The sequence below is a fragment of the Oryza glaberrima genome, chromosome 5 (genome assembly GCF_000147395.1).
Source record: "Oryza glaberrima chromosome 5, OglaRS2, whole genome shotgun sequence".
Classification (NCBI taxonomy): Eukaryota; Viridiplantae; Streptophyta; class Magnoliopsida; order Poales; family Poaceae; genus Oryza; species Oryza glaberrima.
Window position 1 is genome coordinate 4,553,762 of NC_068330.1, and position 25,985 is coordinate 4,579,746.

The 25,985-nt window shown below is 41.0% G+C and overlaps 4 protein-coding genes across 6 annotated transcripts; all 4 read left to right on the forward strand.

The window, feature by feature from the left end:
• Window positions 1–6,638: 6,638 nt before the first annotated feature.
• Window positions 6,639–7,293, forward strand: LOC127772771 (uncharacterized). The gene has a single exon (XM_052298738.1). The coding sequence runs from the start codon at window positions 6,764–6,766 to the stop codon at window positions 7,031–7,033; it is 270 nt and encodes an 89-aa protein (XP_052154698.1). The 5' UTR covers window positions 6,639–6,763; the 3' UTR covers window positions 7,034–7,293.
• Window positions 7,294–8,969: 1,676 nt separating this feature from the next.
• Window positions 8,970–9,551, forward strand: LOC127772973 (uncharacterized). The gene has a single exon (XM_052298974.1). It carries the CDS (start codon window positions 8,970–8,972, stop codon window positions 9,549–9,551), a length of 582 nt encoding a protein of 193 aa, XP_052154934.1.
• A 1,560-nt stretch (window positions 9,552–11,111) lies between these two features.
• On the forward strand, window positions 11,112–13,321 carry LOC127772807 (uncharacterized). Of its 3 annotated transcripts, none has more exons than XR_008017470.1 (2): window positions 11,112–11,947; window positions 12,691–13,321. XR_008017470.1 is itself a non-coding variant. In XM_052298784.1 (2 exons), exon 1 carries the CDS (start codon window positions 11,269–11,271, stop codon window positions 11,674–11,676), a length of 408 nt encoding a protein of 135 aa, XP_052154744.1. In that variant the 5' UTR covers window positions 11,112–11,268; the 3' UTR covers window positions 11,677–11,684; window positions 11,791–12,641. The 3 variants fall into 3 exon arrangements, 1 of the variants encoding a protein (XP_052154744.1); XR_008017469.1 differs by having other exon boundaries at window positions 11,112–12,445; window positions 12,691–13,317; XM_052298784.1 differs by lacking the exon at window positions 12,691–13,321 and having other exon boundaries at window positions 11,112–11,684; window positions 11,791–12,641.
• Window positions 13,322–16,191: 2,870 nt separating this feature from the next.
• Window positions 16,192–24,912, forward strand: LOC127773745 (sister-chromatid cohesion protein 3). Its single transcript, XM_052299912.1, has 22 exons — window positions 16,192–16,351; window positions 16,441–16,612; window positions 17,868–17,980; window positions 18,056–18,148; window positions 18,313–18,476; window positions 18,560–18,796; window positions 18,971–19,115; window positions 19,214–19,392; window positions 20,229–20,374; window positions 20,471–20,598; window positions 20,673–20,846; window positions 21,451–21,612; window positions 21,692–21,892; window positions 21,965–22,102; window positions 22,206–22,406; window positions 22,536–22,680; window positions 22,807–22,913; window positions 23,062–23,202; window positions 23,506–23,771; window positions 23,853–23,977; window positions 24,075–24,341; window positions 24,482–24,912. Exons 1-22 carry the CDS (start codon window positions 16,319–16,321, stop codon window positions 24,493–24,495), a joined length of 3,351 nt encoding a protein of 1,116 aa, XP_052155872.1. The 5' UTR covers window positions 16,192–16,318; the 3' UTR covers window positions 24,496–24,912.
• Window positions 24,913–25,985: the final 1,073 nt, after the last annotated feature.

Consider the following 25,985-nt stretch of genomic DNA (forward strand, 5'->3'; position numbering starts at 1 on the left):
ATCAGGGGTGAAAAAATTTGGCGTGTCACATCGGATATACGGATACACATTTAAAGTATTAAACGTAGACTAATAACAAAACAAATTACAGATTTCCGTCTGTAAACTGCGAAACGAATTTATTAAGCCTAATTAATCCATCATTAGCAAATGTTTACTATAGCACCACATTATCAAATCATGTAACAATTAAGCTTGAAAGATTCGTCTCGCAATTTACACGCAATCTATATAATTAGTTTTTTTTAGGTTTAGGGTTAATACTGTATGCATGTGTCGAACAGGGTGAAAAGTTTTTGCATGGCAACTAAACAGGGCCTTAGTCAAGTGACAAGTTACTCTCATGGCACATCATTGTGTATAGGACTGAAGGAAACCCTGCTGTTGGCAAGTTGTTAATGTCTTTTTCTAAAATGGGCTGCATGTTATCAAGGTCTTTTGTCGCATTGTTGACAAACTTGTATATCGCTACCTACGACTCCACGGGTTTTCGATGTGACTTTGTTTGGCCTCCATTATTTACTTCTTCTTGTACCACCCTTGCCTCATAGTTCATTCCACATAGAATTTTTACACCTTTAGTGAACTTCCAAGTTCGAAGGCCTCCATCACTAATATCATTAACACAGATAGTGAAATTTAGAGAATTATGGGACCGAGATGCAAGGGAAAGGAGAAAGGGTATCATGAGAGCAGAAAGGCTCACAAGTGGGCCAACCTCATTGGCATGTAAAATACATGCATATATAAATGTATTTTCTCGAAAATGTTACATTGAATGACGATATTTTAAGGGCTTATTGGGCTAAAGGTTTACTCTCTCCGTCTCGAAATGAACAAACGGGATGTGAAACATCCTAATACTACGAATGTGGACAAGCCTACAAGAAATTTCATCTCTTACATTATATGAGTAATTCCATATATTTACACTATATATTGCAAATCCTACTAGGAAAGAACGATTGGTTGCCTATTTGATTTCTTAAAACTGTACTAGATAAATTAACACATAAATAAAATAAAAATGAAAAACATAAGTCACAGAGAAGAGATAGCATACAAAGGAGAGAGATAGCAATCAAATGTTGAAAAAAATGTTACGGCATTTCGTGAAAAAACTTTTAATTATATAAAGATTTTAAAAAAGTCAAATAAAACTCTTTTTCAAGTTATAATAACTAATAGTGTGCTACTCCCTCCGGACTGATAATACTTATCGTTTTAGACAATGATGAGGTTAAACTTTACAATCTTTGATTATAAATTATTTTTAAAATATTTGTCTTTCAAATATGGTAACTACATTTATAGAGTAGTTTTAAAAAGTCATATATTTCTTAACACTTTTATACATATTATAATGAAAAATAATAGTCAAAGTTGTTTTTTTAGACCGTGCCCTTGTCCAAAACGATAACTATTATCAACCCAGAGGGAGTAATAGCTTGCTCTGGTTTCCGTGCTCAGTTGTTCGATAGGAATGAGTGCAGCCTCAGGCTGTGTTCGGTGGTGGGTGTTGGAAACACATCACCCACGCACGGAAAACGGACCGCATTAGCACGTGATTAATTAAGTATTAGCTATTTTTTTCAAAAATAGATCAAAACGATTTTTTAAGCAACTTTCGTATATAAACTTTTTTTAAAAAAAACACCGTTTAGTAGTTTGAAAAACGTGCGCACGGAAAATGAGAGAGGAGAGTTGGGAACTCATGTACCGAACACAAGCCTCAGGCTAGATTCGATTGATAAGGGCATAACCAATGTATATTTACCAACTAGTAAATAAGGTGGGACCTAGTAAAAGTATGTATTTATTGTTAAAAGTTCCACAATGTATAACTAGTCATAAGGATCAATACATGAAGGGAGAGGGATGAGGATCAATACATGCCAAAAGAATCAATGTTTTTTTCTCCTTACTAGTCCCTTCTTCCCAAATTGATCATCATGTAATAGAATCCAAAATTTCTCAAATTGATCATCATATAACTGTATGGACACGGATTTCATCAGAGTACAATTAATGCAGTGTGGGAGAATGTGTACATGCTAGGGTGTAATTGGCATGGAGTTTTAATCGATGTATGCATTGTGGGAGAATGTGTGCATAGTGTCTTGATTGATGTGATTTAAATTATTCTTCGTCTTGGTGCCTAAACTTATATGATGATCAATTTGGGAAGGAGGGATTACTAGGTTGCAGTGCTCTTGCTTGGTAATAGCTATTTACTGGATCCACAATACTTAGGCTCCGTTCGTTACCAGGGTTCCCAACCTCACTCCCTCGTTTTTCGCACGCATGCTTTTCAAACTGCTAAACGGTACGTTTTTTGCAAAAAAAAAATTCTATATGAAAGTTGCTTAAAAAATCATATTAATCCATTTTTGAAAAAAAATAGTAAATCATATAATAATAGGTGCTTTGTTTTGTGTTCCGAGGAACCCCTCCTCCCGAACACAGCATTACTAGTACTTGGTATGAAGATTAAAATATTGCCTATTATCTGGTTTGGGAGCACATTGTAGATGCCCTAAACCACAAAGAAAGGTCCAACAAAAATATAATTCCAGTAGGATTTTTATATTTCTACTTTCAGTAGTTTAAAAACCAAGTAAACAAATAGGAAACAATAAAAAAGTTGGCATTAAATAAGTATGGAAATTTAAATTTCAGCTATGAGTTATAAGCCAGTAAGCAAATAATAGGGACGAAAGTTTGGAAGACTAATTAGAAGTGCCTTGTAACCCAGATTGAGTTTTTTTTTAGCAGCTCAACCGCTTGCAGGAAAACTCTACTACTTTCATGTACTCTCTGTGTAAAAAAATCAACTTCTATCTACAATTCTACTATGGTCCCTATCGTTTGGCATATTCATATGCTTATCAGCCAAAATTTGAATTTTCAACGTTAAATTTGGAGCTGATTTTGGGGTTTTTTCATCGAAGTTTATTTTTCAGCTTTGTTTTTAGATCGCTAAGAACACATATATAAAAATTTTATTCACAAATTACTTTCCGTTTGTAAATATGCCGTTTGGCTTATTCCACTAATATGCCAAACGATGGCTCCAGTCCAGATTTTTCTGGGGGGATTTTAATAAAGGAGGCTGTACGCTGTAAAAAAAAATATCTCCCGTACTCCGTCTGTCTACAAAATAATCTAATATAGAATGTGAACTATCTTTCTTTTTTTTTTTAGAAAAGAATGTGAACTATCTTAAAACAATGAAACAATGAATTTAGATAAGTGTTTGTCTAAATCCATGGTTCTATTTTGTGTTAATTTTTTTTGGAAAACGAGGCAGTACGTGGCAATCACATGATGGGAGTAGATGAGAATATTTTCAGTTTGGATCCGGGCGTCCGTCCACGGCGCGTTTGGCAGGTCAGGTGCATGTGCCGGACCAGCGGGCGTTCGTACAGGCAGTTGCGATCCGATTCTCTGCAACCCCCGATCTTATCCAGACGCCACGCCCCAACCAATCGACATCACACGGTACGAACCACGGCAGTCTCGTAGTACAGCGTACAGCCCCCGGTTTCCGCTTCTTTCTTTCCAGCCTCTTTCGTGGTTAGAGAGAGACAGTTCCTGTATTTTGGGTTTTGTTTATGCAGAGCATCACCGACGCATTGCCAAAACATTTTTAATCCCCTAAATCTTTTTTAAATCTTTAATAGTATGATTTAAGGGATAAAAATATCTTTTCCTTCAAGACAGCTTGATTTAACTTATTAAAAAAAACAGGCTATGTAACTACCAAACAAAACTGGTCTCTTTGAGAGACATTCCTGATACGTGGAAAGGTGGAAATCGAGATTTAAAGGGAAGGAATGTTTTCTTAGTTTAGGAATATTGTTGGTCGTTAATTTTTGTTTTAAAACACAACATTATATGGGATTGTGAGTGGTATATAGGACAATTGTTAGCCATGCTCTTATCACTAATTAAAGACATCGCTTTAGACCTAATTTAAGGGTAGATTACCGAGTACTTTCTTCGATCTCAAAATAATTTTATTTTTTACATCTTATTGTCCCAGATAACTTCATCTTTTAATAATCTAAAATCGTTGTACTAGAGTTTGTGAAAGTGGGAGGTTTATTAAAGTGAGAAATAACTATATTAAGATTTATTAAAGTGGAAGGTATTCTAAATTCTCTTACCTTTGTATTGGTGTGTATAGGATGTGTGGAAAATAAGTTATGTTAGACAAAGGGAGTGCATTATTACCGTGGATTAAATATTTTAATAAGCTAACTGCACCTGTTTTTTAAGTTAGAATATTGTGGCATGGATGTGATAAACACGTGACGCGTGCTAAAATAGGAGCATTGCAAAGTTTGTGAAAATGTATATGTACTATGTTCATGGTCAATTGCTCGTATTTTTGCATGTCCGCGTCATGAATTAGCCGACACAAAGCTTGTTCCTTGCTCGCTACTTAAATCTGCCTTGTTGACTCGTTTTCTTCTGTCCAGCATCCGTGGGCTCCAAGAAAGCCATCTAGTGGATCTTCATACGATCTGATCGCTGCTGGAGAAACAGACTTTAATCCCGGTTCGCAACCGTTTTAGTTCTGGTTGTGCAACAGGGACGCATAATCCGGCATATTTATTCTGGGACTAAAGATACATTAAAAAAATATGTGGTATGTAGGATTCAAACTTAAGATCTCTTATCTCAGCCCTTACGTGCGCTACCATCGCACCCACTACACACATTTGATTTGGATAGAGATGTTTTCTTTTTAAACTAACCATGGAATCATCTTTAGTCCGGGCTGGTAACACGATTCAAACTTAAGATCTCTCATCTCAGCCCTCACGCGCGCTACCATCCCACCCACGACACACATTTGACTTGGATAGAGATGTTTTCTTTTTAAGTTAGTCATGTAGACATCTTTAGTCCGGGTTGGTAATAGTAGGCGGGACTAAAGATGGATGATTTTAGTCCAACCGGGACTAAAGATCGTTGGGGGCCTGACATGGCCTGATAGTTATTGAACCGTTGCTAAAATAATCTTTAGTCCCGGTTCCTATTTGAACCAGGACAAATATGATTTTCGGCATCGGAATAAAGATCAGTTCTCCAGTAGTAGATAGATTTTTAGATGAAACCCGACGTTTTGGATATAGAGAAAGAAGATGGAGGAAGCATAAATACTGGTAATAAAGTGGAAATTAATCAGATGAATCACTAATATAGAAACAGACATAGGTGTCGGCTGGGAACCAGCTATAGGTGCCGGTTTTCTAACTGGCACCTATTGGTCGGCACCAATACAAACAGCCGACACCTATGTGGAAAATAGAACCGGCACCTTTAGCTTTGCTCGAGCCAAAAAAAATAGAGAGAGCTAGCTCGAATTGAGCCGAACTCACCATCCACACTCCATCGTCGTTCCTCCCCCGAGCCCATCCCTACTCCCCTTCATCACCGCCTCTTGGATCAAGATCAACTCCAACAACAAACTAGTCATCAAGAACTAGCGAGTAGTACAAAGCATTAAGAACTCAACAAGTTTGGGACTAGAACTCAACAAGAAATCAAAAGGAGAAACTCAAGAACACATGTCGCAGGGGTTTCAAAAAAGAACACTTGCCACCGGTAGCCACCTCACCCACGCCACCGCCGTCCTTCTACACACTCACCGTCGTCGTTGCATGGGGAGGGCGCGGCCGCTGCCGCTGCCGCCGTCGAGGTGCGCCACCGCTGCCTCCGCCAAGCGGGAGCCCGCCGCCTTCCCGCTGGCTCTCCTCCCGCTGGATCTAGAGGAGGGGAGGGTGCGGCCACCGCCACCACCTTTGCCAGGCAACCACTGGCCGTGGGAGCCCACTGCCTCTCCACCGGCTCCCCTGTCGCCGGATCTAGTGGAGGGGAGCTCGTGGTCTCCCCTCCCACCGGATCTAGCGGAGGAGAGGGTGCAGCCACCGCTGACACCTCTGCCAGGCAGCCACCGGCCGCGGGAGCCTGCCATCTCTCGCCTCCCCCCCCACTACCTCCCCTCCCGAGTGCTCGCCGCCTTCGCTAGGCAGCCATCAGCCGCAGGAGCCCGCCGCCTCGACCGGGCAGCCACCACAAGAGAGAGAGGGGAGGGAGAGCAACGCGAGAGAGATGGGAGGGGAGGGAGAGAGACACGAGAGAGATTGAGAAGGATAAGGCAAAGACGAGTAGATAAGGACGCGGTGGGTGTGGTGCGCTGATGGCTCGGCTTAAAGCTATAGGTGCCCGTTTTTTTTAAAAAAAAAGTACCTATAATATATTATAAGTACCGGATTTTGAATGATACATTTTAAGTTGATGTGTACGATATATACACGAGAAAACTCATTTATATAGGATTTGTTACCGATAAGTTAACCGCACATATTACATAACGCTATTTTTTTTGAGTCGGAAATAGTACCTACAACTCCTCCTTCAAGATCCTTAGGAATTACAAAGTCAGGTAAAGTTCATACCCATTATTACTACACAGTTACATAACCTTTACCCTTTTTAAGACATAAAACAGGAGATAAAAATGCTCAAACTATTTTTATCACCTGACAGTGACACGTGGCACGCTAGACCATCAAACCCAATCCATCTCCAATCTCCATATGATATCCCATCTATAAATTTCACCCAAAAACCTCTCCTCCTCCCCCCAAAACAAGCAGCGATCCCAAAAATCCAAGCAGTTTCCTCCTCTCCAAACCAGGCTCATCTCCATCTCCTTCCCCGCGCGAGAGAGAGACCCCTCACCTTCGCCATGGACGGCGGCGGCGGCGCGAAGAAGAGCCGGAACCCGCACAAGGCGCCGGCGGACTACCGCAGCGACCGCAAGTCGGCCTCCGGGATGAGCGGCGAGCCCAAGAAGGGCGGCCGCGGCGGCAAGTTCACCTGGGAGGGCGCCGACGGCTACGCCGACGAGGACCTCGACCTCATCTCCCCCAAGAACTCCACCTCCCACTCCAAGTCCGCCGCTTCCGCCGCCGCCGCCGACAGCAGCAGCAACAAGAAGTCCGGCGACGACGAGTAGTAGGCAGGCGGCCGCCGCCTCCCCCGGTGTCGATCGGTCGGTGTTCATCCCCTCGCAATCCTAGCTGTTCTTGGAATAAGTGTGTCGTGTTCATCGGTAGTGGTTGGATCGACGGGCCATGGGGATTTGTAGATATATCATCATTATCTATCTTTTAACTCTTGCTAATGTTGGAGTCTTCGGTTCGGTTCTTTGGCCTAAACCGATTTATCTTTTATCTCAGCCGTATTAGCAATTGAAAATCCTGCACTTTGGTTGAATTTGCTGCTCTTTGTTTTCCTGATGAATCTATCGTCTTCAGTACTCATCTGAAGATATTTGCAGCTCTAGTTGACGATATTTACTGAAGATTGCAGGTTATAAATTTACCAGATACTCTAGGATCAATTAATCCTAGTGCTACCAACTCTGAATTATCTGAACAGAAGATGGAAGTTTCATGAATCGGTGATCTGATCTAATCAGTATCTGCAGTGTGATACTGTGAATCTGTGATACACAAACTGACAGTAATGACAAGTCGCTCTCGTGATTGCGGCATCGCGGTCCATTCATTGTCCAAGGCCGATAATAAAAAGAATGATTATCCGTCATCATCCAGAACCGATAAATAAAGGGAAATGATTATCCAAAAAAAAAATCATCTATGGTCTATTGCGGTATTGCCTATTGGTCTCTCAAGTCAACTATTCTTAACCTTTTTTTTCTGGGCAGACTGATTGCACTGCACTATTGCACTACTGGTTTTGCGACTATCTTCAGTGGACAGTGGCCTGCAGCAATGAGCTGAGAGAGGTAGGATCTAACCAAAAAAAAAAAAAACACCATTGTGTTTCTGTGCCAGAATTTTGTTGGATTTTTTTAATAAAAAAGTTCAATTCTTGTATGAAGTGGAATTTTTTTTTGGACGTTTCAACTAATACAACATATTAACTACTACCCTTGAACCACACTTGACACTTCCCTTCCTTTTTCTTCTTTCCAGATTTATTTATTTATTTATTGATTCAATAGCAACATTGAAGCATGACTGCATGAGCAGTAGACACTAGACAGTGGTCGCCAATTTGTCGCCATTGACGGGTTAAAGCTGTGTATATGGCCGATTTTAACTTGAAAATATAGCAGAATTCAGTTCAATTCAGTTTTTGGTTGAGCTGATCGATCTCGATTTCTGGCATTCGCTGACATGCTGTTACCATTGCACATCTGTGAAGTTATCATTGAGATGTTCTAATGTATTGAAACAAAAGTGTGACCGCTTTGCACAAGTTTTAAACTTGTGTCAATACAAGAGTTTACAAAACCGCGCGGTTACTGCGGTTATCATACATGGTAACCTTTTCAGTTTTTGAAATCACGGTATGTCTCGCGGTTTTCACGGTAGCCACCTTATCGCGGGGGTGCGGTAACCGCGCCAAAAACGATAAGGGGAATCCTCGTTAATACTCAATAGTTGTGAGTTCTGATTAATCAATTCATGAATTTTCAGTTGAAGAGATGAAAACTTGTACTGTACCTTTTAGAACAGGGGCCAACTGAAGGATCCAAGATAAAAGAGAGTTCCAGCTAGCTTTGATTCTACCCCTTTTCAATGAGAAAATTCGACCTATAGGACAGGAAAAAAAGCGGTACCAAAAAATAGCATAAAAAGTTCCCACTTTCGATCTATAGCATAGGCCACCGTTTTTTTTTCGCCCGGTAGCACTTCCGTCGCATTTTGAAGTAACGGCGTTAGATCGGAGTGGAGAAAATTTTTGTCGGACTCATTTACCCTTTGTTCCCCACGTGTTTGGCCGCGTGTTCGGTGACGCCGGCGGCGGTGGAGGTCACGGAGGAGTAGAGGCCGCTGCTTAGGAGGCTGTTCCTCGAGGAGGGGCGGAACTCGTCCGTCGGGTCGTCGTCATCGTCGTCGGACATCGCCGAGCTGGACGGCATGTCGCTGGACAGCTACTGCATCTGGGTGTCCTCGCCGTCGCCAGCATCCTCGCCGTCGCGCCCCCCACAGAAGAGCGGGTCGACGGGGCCCATCACACGGTGGCGCCGCATCAGCGAGCTCGTCATCAGCCACAGCCATAGCGACAGCAAGGAGAAGTTCCGCTTCATCTCCGCGTTGTCGTCCCCGGCCAGGGAGCACCCCAAACCGAAGCCCACGACGAAGGGCGCCACCGCCACCAAACCGCGTTCTTCACTGACGGCGGCAAAGAGGCCGCTCGAGGACGAGGACGACGATGATGACGTGGGCGGCCCTAGCGTCAATGTGGATGGATGTGGGCCGTTGTACGCCCTCGGGCTCATCAGCTCCGTCATCGCCGACGGCGCTGGCAAACACCGCCGTGGTGGCCGTACTCGGCGTCGCAGCCCACACCTCCGTCGTCCTATCCCTGCTGCTGCTCGCCGTCGAGGTTGCCGCCTACCTCTAGGGGTGGAACCTCGAGGAGGTGGCGTCACTCCCCGCTGTCGACGGCCTCTTCGCCGCGCCTCCATTGCCCTCTTGCTCGGGAAGAAGGGCAAATGAGTCATTTTTCATGTCGACTCACATGTTTGGATGGCAAATGTGACGGGAGTGCTATAAATCGCAAGAAAATTGGTGTCCTGTGTTTCTGGTTGAAGTAGAAAATTTGTCGTGCTATATTTTGGTACCGGGTTTTTTCCTTTGCTATGGATCGAATTTACTCCTTTTCAATTGTAATTGGAAAATGTGTAGCTAGATCATGTCAAGGTGCTACACCCTTTTCCAATTGTGCTTTTAAAAAAAAGAAAAGGAAAATTGTGTAGATAGATCATGTGAAATTACGTTGAGATAATTTGAAATTATACCTTTTCGACGAAAACCGAAATATTTTGAGGTTTCGGCACGGGATGAAAGCAATTTCTGAGTAAAATTCTAAACTTGACCAAAACTTAAATTCACAATAGTAAATCTAAACGAAATTCATCAAAACTTAGGTGAACTCTAATACTAGGGTAAAAAAGAAAGTTCATCCCACGGTCTGCACAGTGCATCGCAGGCTCCCCATCAGGAAAAAGAAATAAAGGGGGGCCTCATTTCACGCTCGCAGAAGGCAGGAGAAACTCACCCTTGTCAAGATAGCATGGGGCAATTCTATTTCTTCATGTTGGACATCCACATTGCACACAAATCTAAGTAAACAACGATAAATTATTAAAAACTAGTGGTAGGTGAGAAACTGGAAGAGAAATTAAACTTCTAAGAAATCTTTTATATCAAAGTTAGTGATAGGGGAGCATAGAAAGACTAATGACTTATGTTGACTTTGGAGCCTAATGGTAGAGGCGTGTGTAACCATGAGTCCACCATCATAGTAGAAAATAATGATTTTGCAGGTATTTACTGTAGCAATGTTGTAAACACAGGAACTATGTTATACGGTAGTATATCGTATTATTATTTATTTGGTACTGTAGCATACTGTAACGATCAATCACGTTCGTTTGCTATTCACCTTCAACTTTAACAAGTCAGGGGATCACAATCCATTAACGGAAAGGCGGGGTTTACGATTCCGATGAAATCCGACCAGATTTCACGAAATTTCGACGTTTCAACGAGGCTTGGAAGTAGAAACCGTCTGAGATTTCGAGAAGTTTCATCCAATTCAAATTTGAATTAATAAAAAAAGAAAAAAAGAAAAAAAGAAAAAAAACTTATAAATACTATGATATTTATAAAACCTATTGGGATATAATTTTTTGAAAAAAATTATGTATTGTGTGTATTTACTGAAACTTACATCAGGAAAGAAAAGAATAAAAAATTAAGAAAATGAAAAACTTACATGGGCCAAAACCAACCGGAATTAAAAAAAAAAGGAAAACACTTACTAATTGAAATTTCGATCGGAATTTCGGCAAAACCGACCAGTTTTTGAGAACTTGTCGGCAAACTCGGGGAATTTGTATTCAAATTATAGTTTATGGAATTTGTTCGGAATTTACCGGTTTTCCACCAGGTTTTATGAAATTTCGAATTCCGTAAGTGTCTGAAACGGAAGGGCATATCAGAATTGTAAACCCTGTGTGGAGGGGTTTTTGGATTTCCGATTTAATTAAAGAAAAAGAAAAACAGAGAGAAAAAGAAAAGGAAAATCGTCGGCGATCCATCTCGCTTCTGCCATCCCATCCCCGCCCGAGATCCATGCCGGCAGTCCACTCGCGCGCGCCACCCCCCCCCCCCCCCCCCCCCCCCAAAGATCCACCCGCGCAAGTCACAGATGGCGCCGGCCATGGCCATCGGCGGCGACGCGGCGAGCATGGTGGCCGTCGGCCTCGTGTGGGGCACCACCAACGCCCTGATGCGCCGGGGCGCGCTTGTCTGGGACCACCGCCTGCGCTCCCTTCCCGCCACCTCCTCCTCCGTCACCGGCGTGCTGCGGCGGTGGGCGGAGCTCCTCCTGACGTGGCAGTACTCGGCGCCGTTCGCCGTCAACCTTGCGGCATCCGCCGCCTTCTTCAGCCTCCTTGGCGCCGCCCCGATCTCCGTTGCCGTGCCCGTCACGAACGCCACCACCTTCGCCGCCACCGCTGTCGCCGCCGCCCTCCTCGGCGAGGGCACGCGCGCAGCGCCCGCAGCGCTCGGCACGGCGCTCATCGTCCTCGGCGTCTGGGTCTGCATCTCCTAGCACTTCAGGTTGTGAAAAGGGACCCTTTCTTGGGAATTTCTGTACTTTCTTTTTGTTTCTCTTAAAATGATGGAATAGTATGTACTCATGTTTGATGAAATTTTCTGTGCAAAGCTTTTGGAAATGATGAATGAATTATGGTCGAATTTATTCAGCACAGTTGCTGTGCTTGGAATTCTGGAGATTGAGCAAACAAAATGTGAGCCTGTCTCAGCAAGCGATTCTTGGAATTCCATGATCAGTGTAGATGAATCCTCTGAAGAAGATCCGAGTAAGTGACAGGTTATTGACATTCTGCAGTTCACAACTCTGTTTGCCCCCCTGACTCGAGCTACCTAACATTGATGCCAACTTGCCAAGTGTGCATTCATGTATTTTCACAAACATTTGATGATCTTCTCAATGGCATTCATGTATTTTCAGAAGTTTTCAAACTACACAAAATGCAAAATCCAAAGAGAGTGTAGCTTAACTCAGGAGAGGCAAATTTCTACTCTATGATAGAATCTTATCAGCCATTTATGCTAGTCTAATCAATAGTTCATTACTGAGGCTAACTAGTTGTAAGTTGTAACTTGCAAACACTGGTTTTGTGCACACAATTAATTGTCATGATTAAACTCTAATGAGTGATCTTGTGACTTGTGAGCATGCCCATTCTACGGTCTGATGTGAATCCCTATCAAAGGAGCATGGCCCATCACCATGAGATTTTTTTCAGCACTTTGACAAGGATAGCCATAGACCAGTACAAGTGTACAACTGAAATGTAAGAACAAGTAGTACTTGTCTGTAAGAGATTTTTTTCACAATGATTGACAGCGATTCACTTGTAATATTTATCCTATCCTTTGTTGACTCATCCTCATTGTGTCCATGAATCTACACCAACTACCATGGATTACGCTGTCAAATTGATTCTAATTATGTGATCATGTGAACACAGATGCAGTATATAAATGCAATATGTATTGCAATCTTGAAAAGGCTAGCAATAATTTTGATATGCAACAGGTAATAAGCTGGAGGGCTCACATGCATCTCCTGCCTCCATCCTGGACACACCTTGCAGGATGGATGGCTAGGATTGATGATCAGCAAGCACCTCCTCCAATGGATTATGGATGTCTCATAATCAGAGTCAAAGCAGAGGAGAAATCACAAATTCACAATTCACAACTACCAGCAGGCATGGGGAGACAGCATGCATGGTTGATGGTCCTTGGCAGCTATCACCCAAAAATTCAGAGTGAGATGTTTGCTGCTGCATCTGCAAATTCAAGTACATGGGCTGATGGGCACATGGCTGCATGATCTGTATATCTGCAAGTACTTTGTGGAGTTTGTAGCACCACGGTTCATAGCTTTGACCACATCAAGGTGCTAGTTGCAGTGAAAGTTGTGAAGTGGATGTTGCAGTTGATTTGTGGATGTTTTGCTACCAGGGCAGAGGAAGAGTAGATACAGCAAATAAAATTACTCCCTCCAGATAAAAAATAATTACGTTTGACTTTCTTCTTTCATGTTCCTTATAGTGTGACTTTGCGCGCGGTTTAATAAAAAAATGTACAAAATCTTTTTTATACAGCATAGGCTTGTCACGGAGCTTGGTGTTACTGTATGGGCTTGTCGACAAGCAGCTGATATGATAATATACTTACCTACATGGCACTTGCCATGTCATTCGCGTTGGTCTTCAAAAGGTTTGGGTTTGAAAATAAAATTTTATAGCATCTATGAATAAAATATTATTTTCTAAATGTTTAAATAATAGAAACACTAGTAGAGGCCTGGTCACTCAATAAATTATATTTTATCTAGAATTAAGTAGCTAGTCGTGTAATAACATAAAGGACTAGAAATATTAACTTATTGCTTAAAATGAACTTTACATGTACAATGGAGATGCTCTTGGACCCCTCTAACTGTCGAATACAAACAAACCATTGATCCATCGAAGTTTTTGGGGCTTTCATATTACGCAAATGTATCGGGTTTGCTCTTTAGAGCGAGTACTGTATACATCCAAGTACTTACCCCTAAGTGTCATGAAGCTCACATAATGAGGTGGAGAAGAGAAGGAAGGAAAGAGGGGAGTCATCCCTTACATAAGGAGCAACCTCTATACAAACTCCAAGAGGGATGAAATGAAGGGATCAGTGAATTAAGACTAAATAAATAAAATAAAATTATCATGGTACATTGGGACAAGTTCGCCAAAGGCAATATATTGTATATATTACTTCTTAATTAAGATGACTATTACCTCTACTATAAAACTTGATATTAAGCATACATCCATGCTGCAACTCATTTGCAACATATGGGAGCCAACATTTTGGCTCCTTGGCTGCTCCGACTGATACAACAGATACTACTTTTGTGTAGTTGCTGTGTTTATTTTTTTCGAGCATTGTGTCTCCTCCTCTCCCCCCTCCTCTGCAGCTCTAGGCTATAACCCGAATTCCCTCCAAATTCACTGTATTAGTGCATCGCTTTCTTATTTTTGTATGTTGTATCCATTAAGCTTGAGACATTTGAAACATTAAACTGAATCTCTCATAACAACTCTCTTGTTAGTTTAAGATATGCCTAACCCTTCACTTCAATTGCAGAAAGTATCAGGGGCTATTCAAAAGGCTATTCTATGACTGCGGCTATTGCAACAAGGGTTTACCTTTTTATTTTCAAAGTAAAAATTGCTCCTTACCGGTTTACCGAATACCAATAAAAAACAATAAAATTTTGTCAATGTTGCATTAAAACTAGCTAATACTAGGCAATATTGGTTGAAAGCATTTGGGAATTTCCTAACTGTGCCGATACCGTTTTCATAAAACTAATATAATAGTAATATCTTTACCGATTTAACCATTTCTAAAATTTAGTCTCTCTAATTTCTATGAGCACCGCATTAAAATTGACACTAAATAATTAAATTTATACATATAAAAATTTCCTAACCGTTTCCTAAAAAATGATAAAAAAAATGTTTCAGATCATTTTCAACTTTTTTCATCACTACCGGGTGAAAACCGATCAGTTTTGTGAACCCTGATTGCAGCTTGCTATTGAATTCTTGGTTGCAACAATATTCCTGTTGGTTGCGACACAGTGATAACCCAAGCTACCCAAAAACCCCTAATACCTTGTGAAATTCCGATAATATAATTTAGTTGATAACTATAGTGCTACATTTAAAATACTCGATATGCCATGTGTTTTATTATGGACCAAAATATAGGCACACATTTTTTTGTCAAACCGCTAAAATGCAGTAGTACCTATATACCATGGAAAGCCATAAAATGTGTGCAAATCAATGCTTTTTTCATGTGATCATTGGTGAAAATACTTTGCTTAAGACATCCGATGCCAAAGAAAATATCGGATGCCCTTTGCATGAGGCCCCACCGCCCCTCCCCACATCTCTCTTGCCATTTGCATAGGACATGTTAGGCCGTCTCGTCTCTCCCCATCTCTCTCACCATTTTCATCAACCCGAAATACAACGCTCGGGCGTCAAGATGTCCACCACTGCGGCTACAATCTCCGGCGAGAGCTCCGTCCCCGTCCTTGTAGGACCTTGGCTCCCATCCACCTCCTCTTTTTCCTCCTTGTTGCCGGTCCCCTCCATGGATCTTCCTCCCTCCGTTCTCAATCCTCTCCATGGAGGAAAGTTTGACGGCTCGACACAGGCAGGCGGCGGTGACCATATATGAAGGAATTGGCAAGGTGGTGGCTGGGCTCCGATGACGGAGAATCAATAGATGTAAGCAAGAGAGACATATCTGGTGGTTGGACTAGATGAAGAAGGAAGGAGGTAAGCTTTTTTCCTTTTCGGGAGTTTTTATTAAGAATGTTGCAACATTATTTCGCTCTATTTTTATTGTATGTTGCATCTTGGTGTATATTTGAATGTTGCGTCTTGGTGTATATTTGAATATTTCACTCTATTTTTATTGTATGTTGCACACTTTGATTCTAGGGTGTTGCAACCAGATTCTTCGAGTGTTGTATCTCGTTGCAACATTTTCCTTTAAGCAGTGAAACATTTGTTTACCGAATGTTGAGACATCTGAAACATTTTTTATCGATTGGTGAAACATGTGAAACATTTTTTTACATAGGATGAAACATTGTCCGTGCTGTGGCCCTCTCCGATCATTGGCACAGATTAATTTGGCTTCACCATGACAAAATGAGTAGGTAGACCGTGAGAAGAATTAGGGTGCGATTGAGACATTTTTAATTATTACAAGAACATCTTTCGAATATAGAAATATACTAAGAAATCAGGAGAAAAAATATTTCGGTACCTATCTAATACGATCATCTACCATTCCTTCCCCCAAAAAATAGCCAGAAAAATACATTGCCTAATTCAAAAAAAAAAAAAATCGGTGCACACAGCACAGGCACCGCACAGCTATCTCGGCAAAATGGCCTTTCCTCTTTTCTCCTCTCTTCGGGCCTTCCCTTTCCCTTCCCTCCCGCGACTGACTTTTTTTCTTTTTTATTTTTCACCTCCCTCCCAAGTCCCAACTCCCCACTCCAGCAGCACACGCGCGTTCCCCCCCAAATTCCAAAATCTCGCTAGGGTTTCCCCCTCCTCCGCTCTCACACTGCCTCGCCTCCCCGGATGGACGAGACCCTAGCCTCCCTGCGCCGCCCGGTAACCCTAGCCCCTCCGCCGAGCTCTCACCCCCCTCGACCGCTGGATTCGCCATTTTTTTCTGATTTTTTTTTTTGGCTGAATTGCAGAAGCGCGGGCGGCCGCCGCGGCCGCGGGAGGACCACTTGGCCGCCGAGGACTTCGAGGAGGAGGGGGAGGATGAGGAGGCCGAGGCGGAGGCGCTCGCGCGGCCCCAGACGAAGCGCAAGCGCGCGGCCAGCGCCGCGGCCGCGGCCGCGCTGGAGGACCAAACCCTCATCGGTTCGCCTTCTACCCGTTCTTCCCATTCTCCTTTGCGCGTTGGTCGCCGTGGTCTCGCTGGAGTGTGGGGGTTGGTTGTGCTTGGGGATGCACTGCTTAGTGTGTAGCTTCTGAGTTGACGAGAGTGAGAGCTAGTTCGCAGTGACGCGGGATAAATTAGTCTATGTGGCTCTCTGGGTGCTGAATTGGTGATTCCTAAGGTTGAACTGAGGTTGGGCTAGTTTAGTTCATCAAGCAGTGTGATTTTCTGCTTTTGTAGTTGGTCTAGAGAATTTTGTTAGGATTGTTTCTTTTTTCAATCAGGAAATTCTAGGTTGTTAGCTGAACAAAAGACCATTGATTTCGATTGGACTGTTTGTTACCTTGGTACTCCCTCTGTCCCTGTGTAGAGGGCGGGCGTAAATCTTTTTGACGGTTTACCAGTTTAGAGGGCGTGGTTCGTTTTTCACTGCTTTTCTTCCTGGAGTACCCTCCGCATGCATGCACATGACGCTTGGATATGCCCGCTCAATAACTGATCAAGCGACACAACCGGCCGGCGCGTGGAGCTGCACATGTGTGGGACCACAAGATTACATGCATGCAGCTGTTACTAATCTGCATGTGTTTGGATCAAACCCGTTTTATTAGGGGCAGTTTAGGAAAAAATAACTCTGCATGTGAGCTGGTCTCGGTGAATTTATTTGTGCGCCCTCTAAATTGGGACGGAGGGAGTACTATCACCTGTTACTGGTTCAGTACCCTATCAATTCATTGGTAGTGCCAAAACCTAGCCAAATTTTGGCTCTACCAATTATTTGGTAGGGTAGAGTTCAGATTATATATGTTTGATTAGCTACCAATTTGTTTGATATAGTGAAGAAAGTTCTAGAGTGTTGCCAAATTAAATATGGGCATTACCGCTTTGGCTCTAATCCAAACAAATCACACTACTATTTAATCTGCCAAATATTTGGTATGGCACATTTTGGCATCAATCCAAAATGACCCATAGTATCACAAGCCGATCTTGAAACTGCATGGAGAGTCATGATTTATAAAGATATGTGCTGACCTCAGCTGGGGTTGCCCTAACCATAGTCCTGCCAGTACTGTAGTGCCTGCCCAGAATGATGCCAGAGGCTTGTAGATTATGCATCGAGATTTAAAAGATCCTATCATAACATGCTGCTCAAAATCTATGACTTAGACACTTACTCGGCAAGTTATTTTATCTTCAATTTGTGTCTTATTCCTAAAAACTTGGAACTTGCAGATATTATTAAACATAATGGCAGGCTTATCAGCCATGCTGTCAAAAAATTGGTCGAGGATTATGAATCAGATCCAAAATCTGTGATGTTTCAGATATTAGCGATGCTATTTGAGGTAATAGATGTTAACTTCTTAATGCAGTTTCTTTTGGTTGCTTATTTCATAAACCAGTGAATCTTATAATGACAGGCTTGTGGAGCTAGGCATAACTTTTATGCAGACTACCTGTATGAGGCAGATGTGGATGGTGTTGTGTTTTCCCTTGTTGAGCTAGCAAAAAAGGTATCCTGCTGCGATTTTCCCTAGAAGAGTGAATGGAGAATAATTTTTTGCAGCCTTGTGATTATCCAATGTGCATGCTATGTTTATCCTACATGTTACTAATCTTGAAATGATATGCAATGCTCTCTTTTGGATGATTTCTTTTAACCTTAACTTGAAAATAGGGAATGGTTGAAGATAATTACAACACCAAACAGAAGGATCTCAAGAACTTCAAAGAAAATCTTGTTTCCTTTTGGGATACCTTGGTCCATGAGTGTCAGAATGGCCCTTTATTTGATGGTAGCTTATTCCAAAAAATCAAAGACTATGTGGTTGCTTTGTCATGGTAATTTATCTAAGCTATACCTTTTATTTTCTTTGTGTTAGACACTTGGATGCATGTATCTAATGTGCTGTGGTGTATTTCAGTACTCCTCCAAGGGTTTATCGCCAAGTAGCTTCATTGGTTGGGCTCCAGCTTGTGACGTCCTTAATATCTGTTGCTAAGACTCTCAGTGGACAGCGTGAGACCACTCAAAGACAGTTGAATGCAGAGAAGAAGAAGCAGACTGATGGACTGATTGTTGAATCTCTAAACAAAAAGCTAGCTCATACTCACAAAAGCATTACTTACTTGGAGGAACTAATGCGGAAAATATTCAGTGGGTGAGGACCTGAACTTGCATTTTAATGTACACTGTTTACTTTCATATTTCTCAAATTTGCCATTCTGATGTGGTTCACTTACTGGTATCTGGACAAAAATATTTGCATGTGGCTGTTTTCTGTACATATCTCAGTCTACTATGTCCACTTAATATATTATTTTACCACTTGCAGGTTATTCATGCACCGCTATCGTGATGTTGACCCTGAGATCCGGATGTCGTGCATAAAGTCACTTGGTATTTGGGTTGTCTCGTACCCATCACTTTTCTTACAAGATATATACCTGAAGTATCTAGGATGGACACTTAATGACAAGGTACATATTTTAGTTCTATGATTTTTGGTTGAACCTTGTCTGACCAATGAGATGTGCAAGTTTTGTTATGTCATTTTGTGCAATCTTTGTTTTTGTAGAATGCTGGAGTTAGAAGAACTTCTATTCTTGCCTTGCAAAGTCTGTATGAAGTGGATGAAAACATACCTTCTCTTGGTCTCTTTACTGAGAGATTTTACAGCAGGATGATCCAGCTTGCAGATGATGTTGATATTTCAGTAGCTGTGTCAGCTATCGGACTCATCAAGCAGTTACTGAGGTGAGTTTTGGGCAAAATCTTTTGCCTGTGAAGAGATCATTTGGTCACCGCTGGGCAACCTTACTTTTTTTTACCAGAGCTTTCCTAAGATATGGTAGTGAGTTTGGGGTGTATAACTTTCGATGGTACAGTTTGCTATTAGGGTTTTTGTAGATTGGCCATGCCGCTATGTTTTGAGAACTAAATTTTCAAGCAATAAATTGTATTTTTTAGCATTTTCCAGCATAATGGAATCATGGATTTTAGCCAGGAACCGGTGAATTAGCTTCCTTTCATCAAATACCATAGAGAAATAGGGGATAGTTCATCACTAGTGTTATCATTAGCTTTAGGATGCAATAGCGCAGTTCAATAAATATTCTCAGTATTCACAATTCAAAAATATTTTTGACCTGCGCCGTTGTAGAAATACATTCAACATGCATTTACACAAGCTTTTGATTTGGAACCACCATAAATACTCGCTTGTTGAATGAAAATTGGTCCAAAGAAATTTGCAGAAACACAGGCTTAAATGTGCACTCTTAATTCACAATAAAATACATAAGAGTTGCATATTCAAAACAATGTGCTATGGACGAATGGATCAGTATGAGTGGTATATAGTATTTGACTTGGCATTAATCTACTCATGTGGTAATTGATTGACTTGTTGGGCACCATGTGTGCCTTGTCTATCCTGAACTTTACCTAGCAAGCACCCTTGTTATTATTTACTAATATCAGTATTTGTCTTACCAAAGTGTGCTAGGGGACCATGCATTTTTTTCAGCTTTAATTTTTTACATGCATTACTGCAGCAAAACAAATAACTTTTCTGTTTATTCCTTTTGCAGGCATCAACTTTTGAGCGATGATGATTTAGGTCCACTATATGATTTGCTTATTGATGAGCCTCCGCTGATCAGGCGTGCAATTGGGGAATTGGTTTATGATCATCTGATAGCACAAAACATCAAAACCTCCCAGTCTGGAGCAAGAGGTACTTGTCTCTGGAATGTTTCTGCTTTTATGCCACCTTATCTTGCTATCAAATAACTTTCTTAGTTCATCTACTGATTGTACTATCTAATTCCAGATGGAAACAATGATTCATCAGAGGTTCATATTGGTCGAATGCTGCAAATCCTGAGGGAATTTTCAGATGACCCAGTCCTGAGCTCTTATGTCATTGATGATATTTGGGATGACATGAAGGCTATGAAAGTATACTCAGTTTTGTTTCAACTTATATTATCAGTATGACTTAACCGCTATAACTGCAATGTCCTATTCTGTAGGATTGGAAGTGTATAATCTCCATGCTTCTGGATGAAAATCCATTAACCGAGCTTACTGACATGGATGGAACCAATCTAGTTCGGATGCTGCGAGCCTCTGCAAAGAAGGCTGTTGGGGAAAGGATAGTTCCTGCAACAGACAATAGAAAGATGTACTACAATAAAGGCCAGAAGGTGTCAATGTCATTTCTGTCGTATCATATGTTGCTGCTGCAAGTTGATTGTTTATTTCTTGATCGTATCATTTGTTGTATTGCTTGTTTAGTGTTGCTGCCTTAGTGGTTATTTAGGACTTGTAAGTACTATGCGTAGAATGTAGGTTTATTTTGTTGGATATTGGCAATGTCCTACACCTTTGAAAGTTAGTCTGACAAGTTAATCTCTTAAAAGACCTGTTTGCTAGATACATCCATTTTTAAATATTACACTGTTAGACTTTATTTGGTCAAACTTTTGAAACATTGACCATCAATATCTCTCAAAATATTTTGTTTGGGAACATAAAAATCATATTGGTAGTTTTTTTCTTTAATTGTACTTTTACAATATTAATTTTTTTAGATATTATTATTATATTCTAATAGAAAATAGTGGTCAAAGTTGCACACCCAAGACCAAAGAAAATCAACAGTGTCATCTATTTAAATACGGAGGTAGTAATTGCTAGTCATGTAGATTGTAGTTCTGAATCTGTTGCCTGCTTGTTGAATCTGGTTTGTTTGTCGTACCATTGTTCATGTATTTGTTGAATTGTTACTGAAGCATTATTATTCTGCAGGAAATATTGGAAAACAGCAAGCATGAAATAACTACTGCTTTGCTGAAGAAATATCCACAGCTTTTAAGAAAATACATATCTGACAAAGCTAAGATATCACCTCTAATTGATATGATGATGCTTATGAAACTTGAGCTGTACTCACTAAAAAGGCAAGATCAGGTCAGTTGAACAGTTATTTATTCTTCTGCACAAACTTTCTGCTTGACTTGTTGACAGTTTCGTGTACATTTTGGTTCAGCATTTCAAGGCTGCCATAGATCTCATTGCGGATGCCTTCTTTAAACATGGTGACAAGGAGACCTTGAGGTCTTGCATCAAGGCAATTACTTTCTGTTGCACTAACTGTCAGGCAGATCTTCAAAATTATGCTGAAAACAAACTGAAGGATCTTGAAGACGAGTTGGTTTTGAAAGTCAAAACTGCAATCAAGGAAGTAGAGGTATGCATGTCTTATTCACAGTCTCTTTGTTTTAAAGCCATGAAGGTAAATATGTTACAATCTACATTGCAGGCAGGTGATGATGAATACTCCCTCATGGTTAATTTGAAGCGATTTTATGAGCTTCAGTTGTCAAAACCTGTCAAAAATGATGGTTTATTTGAGGACATGTACAGAATCCTGAGTCATCTAAAAGATATGGATAATGAGGTATGAACTATTACCTTGATTAGCTATTACTACTCCAGTCTCCCTTTGCAGAGTTCACTGTCGGTACCGTATTAGCTAATATGTTCATGTTTTAAATAATTAGGTGAAGAGCTTTCTCCTCCTTAACATGTACCTTCAATTAGCATGGTGCCTGAATGCTATTGATGGTGAAAACCCATCTGAAGCTTCCATTGACGAACTTTTATCCAGGCAAAGCTCTCTTTTTGAAAAACTCTATTATTACTTGGTGGTTCTGCCTACTTATCAGAAAGAGGGAAGGAGCACCACTATACTTTCCTGCAGAGTAAGTCTTCTGAGTTAAACATTGAAGAAAAGAACACATTTTTTTGTATTATGTTGTATGCTGATCTGCAGGCTGTATGTCTTGGCTATGTTTAGCCCACTGACTTGATATTGCCTTGTTTTTTTGTAGGTCTGTGTCATTACTGCTGAGATGTGGTGCCTGTTTAAGAAGCCAAAATATTCTTCAACAAGGCTCGAGAGTTTGGGATATCTCCCGCAACTAGATGTTGTCCAGAATTTCTGGAAACTATGTGAACAACAGCTCAACATACCAGGTTTTGATGTTACACAGATTCTATACTTCATTCGTTGTATAGCTTATAAAAATAAATTTCTAAATAAAACCTCATCATCATGTTGGTGCTACTCTTTTAATTGAAGTTGATCATGTTCATCAACAGATGAAATAGAAGATGAAGATGCAAATGAAGAATATATTGAAGACACAAACAAGGATGTTGTCATGATTGCAGCTGCAAAGCTAGTGCTAGCTGATACAGTTTCAAAGGTCTCTGCTACGTTTTCTAACTGTAATGAACTGTTAGGTCCTCAAGCAATGTTTTCCTACTACATCTTCTGTTGTACCAAAATTTGGTCACCTTGGCAGCTTCCTATTGTCAGACAAACTAAGTTTTCAATTTTATTTCTGTGTGCAGGATTACCTGGGCCCAGAGCTTGTTTCTCACTATGCATCCCATGGAACAAGTACTACAGAGATAATCAAACATCTAATCACCTCGCTTCGGAAAAATGCTGACAACAACATGGGTGCCTTATTTTTCGAGGCACTGAAAAGGGTAGGTATTTTGTCCCACCTTCAAATGCACACAATTATTATTTATTATAGTAACTATTGAGTAATTATATTATGTTACTGATTGTCGATTAGGAATTTACTTGTTCCAGCTTTTACAATATTTAACAAACTTTAAAGGAACTTCTGACTTTGTCAACCATATCTTGTATTTTGGAAATATTTTGACTAAAGACACTTATACTAAACTCACTTTTGTATTAGAAACTTTTGCTTTATCTGCTTTTAACTGATTTTATGTGTGTGACTTTCTTTTGTACACTTTTCTTTATTTTCATCTAACTAGGCATATGAGCGGTATATGGCCCATGTAAGTGATGGGGAAAATCAAACCCTCATTGGCAAGTCTTATTCAGAATGCCAAGATCTTGCTGGTCGGCTCGTGGGGTCCTACGTTGGTGCCTCGCGCAATAAAAACAAGTCTGAGATCTTGAAGATAATCCAAGACGGTGTTTCTTTTGCATTTGTGGACCTTCCAAAGCAATTGTCTTTCCTCGAGGCTGCTCTACTGCCATTTGTTTCTAAACTTCCATCGTCAGATATACCAGACATGTATGGCATTTACTCTTGTCATTTATGATGCTTCCATTTATTTTATTTATGCACAATTTTCATTTATTTCATTGTATGTAGCCTGATAGATGTACAGAAGAGGACTCAAGATACTAATACTAATGAAGATCCAAGTGCTTGGCGCCCGTACTTTACGTTTGTAGAGCATCTACGTGATAAGCATGCAAAAAATGAGGTTTTGCAGGGTATGTTGAACTCTTCCTGAATTTTCCCTTTTTTATGTTACATAACCGCAAATCTTTCTTATTGAAAGTATGGCCGATTCTATTGTTTCCTATCCAGAGGAAAAGGAGGAAAAACCTGTAAAGCGCAGGGGTCGGCCAAGGAAGGTTAGAGATGTACCTGCAAGGAATCTTTTTGATGGACACAAGTCTAGCGATGAAGAGTCTGTTAGTGATTCTGACCAGCAAGGGCATGGTGAAGACAATGACGACGATGACGCAGATCAGCCTCTGATCAACACGTTTAGGTCTTCCGCATCCAAGCTAAGATCACTGAAGGTTTCTCAGCAAGGAACAAGCGGTCAGAAAGGACCTTCGAGGGCATCAGGTAAATGGTCAAGGATTTTGCTCTTTCCACATCAGTCGGATGCACTGACGAATCTACAGCAGCAACCATGGTTTCTTTCTCTGTTTCCATTCTATTTTTGTGTGGTGTTCCCATTTTCTAATTACAGTGTGTATTTTCAGGAAGCAATAGCTGAGGGCACGCACTGACGTCGTTACGCATGACTGAACTTGGCTCAAATGAATGCAGCAGATTTGTGGCGTTGTAGATGATTTGTACCTAGGTGCTCACCCTTTTGGTAAACAACGTGACATAGACATTTGTTAGGTTTTTACCCCTTCGCCATGTATATTATGTTCAGTAATAATATATGTAGAAAATCGCATGTTGCATTGTACTCCCTCCGTTCCAATTTGATCGATGTATTTCTCCTGGGTTCCGAGACTAAAGAACACTTGCATGCGAGAGATAGGGAGAGCAGCAACCTTTTTTTATTTATTCAATGGAGAATCCGAACCTTGGATTGGTTTGCATGGGAACCAATGAGCCCGGCAATCCTTGTATACCAAACCCTCCGTTCTAAATTGATCTACATATATTTTTTTTGAGGTTATTCCTAAATGATCTACATATTTGTGTTCATTCATTGAGTCTATTCGTTATTTGTGTATTGGAGTAAATGGACATTCATGCATGTATCACAGGTATTTATAACCCACATGCAATATCTTGATTTGCTATTGGCTAGGAAATAGTGAGGATGGTGCATGCATCGAGTTTGCTGCTAGAGTAAATATAGTATGAGAGAGTTATTAGCTTTTCTTGGTTTTGGTATACCTATGAAATATGTAGATCAATTTGGAATGGAGGTCCCTCGCTGTCGCTCCTCTTCGTCGAGCCGCTGCCATCCCTCCCATGCCACCGTTGCCGTTGCAGCCACTCCACCTCGTCGAGCCACCGCCGATCGTCCTTTTCATCTAGCCACCGCCGCGCGGCAGCCGTTGCACAAGGAGGGCGGCGGGAGGAAGTTCCTCTCAGGCCGCCGCCGTCGCTCCCTCCCTCCACAAGCCAGCGTGCCGCTCCCTCCCTCCGTGAGCCAGCGTCGAGCGAATCTTCTCCCTCTGTGCCTCGCGGCCGCTCCCTTCCTCCACGCACCGCCGTGAACACTCGGCGAGGGAGAGAGGGGATACGGGGGAGAGAAGGGAATAGATATGGATAGGGTTTGGTCGAGGGTATTTTAGTCATTAAAAAAGTAATTATATTGCTTTCTCTTTTTTTGAATGAAAAGTTAACGGTACTATAGAAACAGGGCCAAACGGAGCACTCGTTTTTAAAAAGTATGGTCAAATAAGCAAACTATAAAAGGTAGGGTCATATTGATAGGGTCATATTGATAGTTAGGCTTCAAAACAGGGTCAAATAAGTAATTGTTCCTATTGCGTTTTTGAATAGAAAGAAAATAACGCTAAGTCAAACATTTTTAACTTTATTACTAATAACAAAAAAAAGATAAAAAAGATAAATCATATGAGAATGGATATTACTGGATTTATCATTAAACAAACTACCGTAAGATGTAATTTTTTAAAACATTATAATTTTTTAAATATTATTGGTCATTATAGTATCTTGAAGATTCTATCAAAGTTTAAAAATGATTATATTTTGATACAGATGGAGTACTAG

What these genes read in the sequence shown, in the direction of transcription:
- LOC127772771 (XM_052298738.1), top strand. Translation starts at nt 6,764, where the DNA reads ATGGACGGCGGCGGCGGCGCGAAGAAGAGCCGGAACCCGCACAAGGCG.
- LOC127772973 (XM_052298974.1), top strand. Translation starts at nt 8,970, where the DNA reads ATGTCGCTGGACAGCTACTGCATCTGGGTGTCCTCGCCGTCGCCAGCA.
- LOC127772807 (XM_052298784.1), top strand. Translation starts at nt 11,269, where the DNA reads ATGGCGCCGGCCATGGCCATCGGCGGCGACGCGGCGAGCATGGTGGCC.
- LOC127773745 (XM_052299912.1), top strand. Translation starts at nt 16,319, where the DNA reads ATGGACGAGACCCTAGCCTCCCTGCGCCGCCCG. An exon ending in CTCATCAAGCAGTTACTGAG is followed by an intron (nt 19,393 to 20,228) that starts GTGAGTTTTGGG and finishes TTCCTTTTGCAG; the next exon opens with GCATCAACTTTTGAGCGATG. An exon ending in TTTTCGAGGCACTGAAAAGG is followed by an intron (nt 23,203 to 23,505) that starts GTAGGTATTTTG and finishes TCATCTAACTAG; the next exon opens with GCATATGAGCGGTATATGGC.